The 6,560-nt window shown below is 39.5% G+C and overlaps 1 protein-coding gene across 1 annotated transcript; it reads left to right on the top strand.

Annotated features, from left to right (window-relative positions):
- Positions 1-5,562: 5,562 nt before the first annotated feature.
- LOC102407994 (cAMP-regulated phosphoprotein 19-like) lies at positions 5,563-5,901 on the top strand. Its single transcript, XM_044944399.1, has one exon. It carries the CDS (start codon positions 5,563-5,565, stop codon positions 5,899-5,901), a length of 339 nt encoding a protein of 112 aa, XP_044800334.1.
- The last annotated feature ends 659 nt before the right edge of the window (positions 5,902-6,560 follow it).

Below are 6,560 nucleotides of genomic sequence, written 5' to 3'. Positions count from 1 at the left end.
AGGAAAAACTGCTTTATTGTTTTTAACACAACTCATCCATGATCTACTGTTGTCTAACTCTCACCCAGATGAGAATTCCCGTTTACCCATGGGTGAGTTTCTGAGTTCACTAATGCGTTCTCTTTCCTATTGCCCCTTCAATAACACAGGGTTTTAATTAAAATAGCTTTGAATATGTTTTGATGTCTAACAGGGTAGATCACTCTTATGTTTATTCTTCCTTATCGAAGTTGTCTTAATGTTTTGTGCCTGTTAACTTTTCCACATGAGTTTTAAAAATCAGTTTATCAAGCTTTCTGAAAACTTCTGTCAGTTTATTTAAATTGATATTTATATTGAATTAGTATATATATCATAAGTGAGTGAGTGAGTGAATGAGTTGCTCAGTCTTGTCCGACTCTTTGTGACCCCAAGGATGGGGGCCCACCAGGCTCCTCTGTCCGTGGGATTTTCCAGGCAAGAATACTGCAGTGGGTTGCCATTCCCTTCTCCAGGGGATCTTCCCCACCCAGGTATCAAACCTGGGTCTCCCACATTGCAAGTAGACTCGTTACCATCTGAGCCACTAGAGAAGACATATGTATCATAAATATGTTCAATACACATATTATAAATTTGTGGAGACTCAAGATCATTACAATGTTGAATATTCTTATCTGTAGTAGACATTTTCATGCTTATGGTCATTTAGCTTTTTTTTATTAAAAAGTTTTATTGGAGTATAATTGCTTCACAATGTTGTTACTTTCTGCTGTACAGCAAAATCAGCTATATGCACGTAGCTTTTGTTTAAAAAAAACACTTCTACTGTGGATAATTAGACATAAATAAACATAGAGATATGGTAAAGTGAGCCCCAGGTAACCATTATCCTGCTTTAACAATTATCAATATGTGGCCAATCTTGCTTTATTTACCTTCCCACTTACCCAGATTATTTTGAACCAAATACTAGACATCAGATTATTTCACATGTAAATATATCCATGTGTATCTCTAAAAGATAAAGACTCTGAAATAAATAAAATTCCAATACCATTATTACATCTAATGTTCTCAAACATGTCAGTATTTATATTTCCCTATCTTAAACATTAAAAAAAATAGTTTGCTCTGAGTTCCAAATACAGTCTGAACATTGGAAACCTTTGAGTTATTTTTGTATCATTATGAATTCATGGGTTTAACCATATTTTATGTGCTTCAATTCAATGCAGCTTTACAGTTAATGTTTCTCGTATTGTCCCATCTTCGGTCAGTGGAAACATTCAAAATGGCTTCTGAGTCCTGAGTCCCTATATTTGGCATGACATTAGTGCTCTTTAATGGACTCTTTTCTAATATGACAGACCATGGCAGGTTTATGTTGAACACTCCCAGCCCAGAGAGCTTTCTTACCCCTTTCATCTTGGAGGACACAGCTCACCATGTGTTCACTGACAGCCATATATGAACCAGGAAGGGAGCCTCACCAGACAATGAATCTGCCAGCATCTTGATCTTGGACTTTCCAGCCTCCAGAACTGTGAGGAAATAAATTTCGGTTGTTTATAAGCTTCCCAAGCGGCTCAGCGGTAAAGAATCTGCCTGCCAATGCTGGAGATGCAGGAGACATGGGTTCATTTCCTGGGTCAGGAAGATCCCCTGGAGGAGGGCATGGCAACCCACTCCAGTATTCTTGTCTGGAAAATCCCATGGACAGAGCCTGGTGGGCTACAATCCCATGGGGTGGCAAAGAGTTGGACATGACGGAGCGCACATACACACATTTATAAGCCACTCAGTTTATGGTATTTTATTAAAGCAGTCAGACTAAGGCAGCTCTTCTCATACATAAATCGTACATTCAAAGCAGCTAGCTTTCTTCATGCTTCAAGGACTTTTATGCTTATTATTCTCTGCACTTTTTCCACACTTTATTATTATAACAGTCCTAGCTAACATTTGTTGGATGCACCAATTATATGCCAGTGAATGTTCTATGTGCATGCGTGCGTGCTAAGTCACTTCAGTCGTGTCCAACTCTTTGCAACCCCATGGATCTTAGCCCACCAGGCTCCTCTGTCCATGGGATTCTCCAGGAAAGAAAACTGGAGTGGGTTGCCACTTCTTCTCCAATGTGCTATAGTCTTTGTGTATTATTATTTAATCTTCTCACTGCTGTGAGGTAGGATGATTATTATCCTCATTTATAGCTCAGTTGGTAAAGAATCTGCCTGCAGTGCAGGAGACCCTGTTTCCTGGGTCGGGATTCCTGGGTCGGGAAGGTCCCCTGGAGAAGGGATAGGCTACCCACTCCAGTATTCTTGGGCTTTCCTTGTGGCTCAGCTGGTAAAGAATCCACCTGCAATGTGGGAGACCTGGGTTGGAAAGATCCCCTGGAGAAGGGAAAGATGACCCACTCCAGTACTCTGGCCTGGAGAATTCCATAAACTGTATAGTCCATGGAGTTGCAAAGAGCTGGACACGACTGAGTGACTTTCACTTCACTGTCACTCAACAGAGGGGAAATTCAAGTTCTGAGAGGCTGTATATTTTGCCTTTCAAAACCTGGTATTGCTGACCTGGGATTGAAGTTTAAAGTAGTACTTCTCCAACAAATCATTTTGCTTCCCACTGTCTGGAATTTCCTTCCCCATCACTGCCTCTTGAAATCCTGTTTCTCTTTCATGGCCCATCTCTCTCCAAAAAAAAACCTTTCTTTATCCCTAGCTTAATGTCTCTTTTTGAGCCTCTACAGTACTTGGAGGCTCTGTTGTGGCAAACTCATAGATTCTGAGACCAGAAAAATCATTCATCATTCTCTTAATTCTCTATCTAATCTCACAATTATTTGTGTATTGGCCATACAAATATACCAGTTGGGCCATACACATGTACCAGTTGGTCCCTTAAGTACAGAAATTAGGTGTACCTTACTCATTTTTGTATCCTCCATAGTATAGAATGCAATGATACAGTAGGAACTCAATAAATATGTACTGACATGATTTAAATTATTTCAACAGCCTTCAACCCAATCTACCTTGCAATTTCATCCTGTACATCACTACCAAGTTGTTCTCTTAAGACACATTTTTTAAAAGTTTATTTATTATTTCTTTTTTGGCTGTGTTGGGTCTTTGTTGCTGCATGCAGTCTTTCTCTGGTTGTGGCAAGAGGGGGCTATTCTCTAGATGTGATGCTTAGGCTTCTTATGGCAGTGGCCTCTCTTGTTGCAGAGCATGGGCTCTAGGGCAAGCAGTCTTCAGAAGCCATGGTGCACAGGTTTAATTGCCCTGCAGCATGTGGGGTCTTCATGGATCAGGGATTGGAATCTGTGTCTCCTGTATTGGCAGACAGATTCTTCACCACTGGACCACCAGGGAAGTCCTAAAATGCATTTTTATCACACCTTTTTTACAAATGCTTTCTGTAGCCTGCTGCATTGTCTAACAATCTGATCCATTCTTAAGCATTTTACTCAACTAAGAGTAGATTTTTAGAAATGTTCACCCTCTGCTGTAGTCAAGTTGCTCTTGTGAGCCCCCACATTACACAGTCATTTGTGTCTTCCTGAAATGGCTCTCTCCACCCCTTGGCCTCTCTACCTTGCAAGTTCTACTTCCCAAATATTGCCTTTCCCAGTCTTCTCTGGCTACTTCACCATCTTCCATTTCTATATACTTTTTAAATTTAATTTTTATTGTATATTAGAGACAAGTTGATTTACAATGTTGTTTTAGTTTCAGATGTACAGCAAAATGATTCAGTTATACATATATTCTATATACTTTTAAGAAACAAATTGTTCCATGCAATTCTGAACTTATTCTCTATTTCCATCACATAAGATCGTGATGCTGCCTTGGGAATACAGAATCCTGTCTTATTTTGTATTGTTTTGTTTAATACATGTTTAAGCAAAAACTAATAAATATTTATTGGATTAATTTTCTAATTATTATCTTCTACATGTTTTATTTTCACTTCTGATACATCACCCATTTGGCCGTGTCTTCTGAGGCTTTTTAGCCAGCCTCAGGTTTGTCCGCTTCTTTTGCTCCCCTCCTGGTATATAAAAGTCTATAAACAAACATACTATTTAAAAACATTAGGGGAGTACATTATTATGTAAGTCTACCCTCGTGTACACTTGCTGCATGTTATAAAATGAAGCTCACCCTGCAACCTTCCAAACCTGTACACCGGATTTTTGCATGGTAGTCTCCCTTGAAATGGGGCATACTTCTTGTTGCACATTTAACTACAGTTTTGTTTTTTAGAGAGGAAATCTGCAATAGTACATTATTAAATCTCTAGCCTGCTGCTTCCCTTCCATCACAGATGAAGAAACAGCTCCAGAATGATGTCAAAAAGGGAAATGAAAGCAGAATAAGGAAGCCTAATGCTTTCTCCAGGTTTTAAGTCACCACCCCATAGGCTTATGCACCCTGAAAGTCAGCTGCTTCAAGTTTCTCTGAGGAACTATCTTACGTGGTTTTACAGAAAAAGACTCTGATTTTTAGGATGATACCGGTGCTAGTTTTACTCTCTGTTAATTTACCCAAGTGATTAATTTTGTGCTGGGAACTTAATAACAGACATTATTTCCATAGTTAAAATAGTTCAGTTGTTCCTGACCCTTCTGTCCCAGAAGTACACAAAGGTAAGAAGAATACACTTAATAGGGACTTCCCTGGAGGTCCAGTGGGTAAAATTCCAGGCTTTCACTGCAGGGGCATGGGTTTGATCCTTAGTTGGGGAACTAAGATCCCACATGCCATGGGAACATGGTCCAATATACTCTTATACTTAGTACAGTATGGGAGACTAGAAAATTAATTAACTCTATGTCAAAATTATCCAGTTTACATTTTCTGAAGAAAGAAAACAGGATTCTTGAATCACTGAGGAAAATAGACATTTTATATTGAAAATCTCCAGTATTCCTAATACTTCCTATATAATTATCTGCTTGGTGCATTATTCTGAAAATATTTGATCCGGTAGACATCCCCCACTGTCTTGGGTGCCCACCTTGGTCACTTGGCAATGTGTGCTCAAAGAAAGAAGGTTAATTTTACTAAGATATCAAAACATTACTCAGGAGTACTGGGGTACCAAAAATGAGACCCTTCCCCCAACAAATGTATAACAATTGTGACACTTGAGGAGTTATAATCAGTTCCAACTTAAGTCTCAGAAATTTGTCGGTAACAATAAAGTACCAAAATTTACAAGTGATACATTTAAAATTAATTAGATTCAGATTATCCCTGTAATAGCATCACTTTGAAAGAATATATGTACATTCCAATATGCTTTCTAGGGGAGGAAAGGGAAGTTTATGGCTAGCTACCAGAGACTGACATTATTTTGTGAGTGCACCCATGGAAATGTGTCACAAGCAATAGATGTGAGCAACATCTGTCTTCTCCACAGGAGTGGAGAATGTTAGAGCTAAAGCATGTCTTACAGTGTACATTATTTGTCTATTTCACCTAGCCATCATTGCCCCTTCTTGTGGTAATATCATCTTTATTTGAAATCGGGCAGAGCAGGACAAGGGGAGGGAGCAATATGTTCAAGGAAGTCTCTGAGGCAGCCTCCACAGAGGAGCAGAAGGAATTGGAAGATAAAGTGACCAGTCCAGAGAAAGCTGAAAAAGTAAAATTAATAGCAAGGGATCCTCATCTGGGACAAAAGCCTAGAGGTTCAGATTTTTTAAGAAAATGTTTGCAGAAAGGGCAAAAATACTTCAATTCTGGGGATTACAACATGGCTAAAGCGAAAATGAAGAACAAGCAACTTCCTACTGCAGTTCCAGATAAGACAGAGGTCACTGGCAACCACAAGCCTACTCCACAGGATCTTTCTCAAGGGAAGTCTTGCCTTGTTGCCAGCAAGCTGACTGGCTGATTAAAAGAGCTGAACTGCATGAATCTTCTAATTTCCTTTATTTCTGTGCTGTTCAATCTATTCAGAAACATAGGTCTCCCATTATTTCTCCTTAATATGTTTCTTCTCCACTTTTAGTTTAACAATGCACTGATGAAAAGAACATGTTAGTGTGCAATATAATCTGCTTGAAAATGATTGTATGTATTGTTGTTCAGTTGCTAAAGCATGTACAACTCTTTGGAACCCCATGGACTGCAGTATGCCTGGCTTCCCTGTCCTTTACTATCTCCCGGAGTTTGCTCAAATTCATGTCCATTGAGTGGGTGATGCTATCTAACCATCTCATCTACTGTCGCCCTCTTCTCCTTTTGCCTGCAATCTTTCCTAGCATGAGGGTCTTTTCCAGTGACGTGGCTTTTTGCATCACGTGGCCAAAGTATTGGAGCTTCAGCTTCAGCAACAGTATTCTAATGAATATTCAGGGTTGATTTCCTTTAGGATTGACTGGTTTGATCTCCATGCAGTCCAAGGGACTCTCAAGAGTCTTGCTGTTGTCTAAGTCATATCTGGCTCTTTGCCACCCCATAGACTGGAATACAGCCCCACCCATCAATAGATAGGCTGCCTAGTCATACTAGCTCACATGCTTAGTCGCTCAGTCGTGTCCAACTCTTTGT

The sequence above is a fragment of the Bubalus bubalis genome, chromosome 6 (assembly GCF_019923935.1).
Source record: "Bubalus bubalis isolate 160015118507 breed Murrah chromosome 6, NDDB_SH_1, whole genome shotgun sequence".
NCBI classification, from domain to species: Eukaryota; Metazoa; Chordata; class Mammalia; order Artiodactyla; family Bovidae; genus Bubalus; species Bubalus bubalis.
This window is presented reverse-complemented; position numbering and strand designations above follow the sequence as displayed.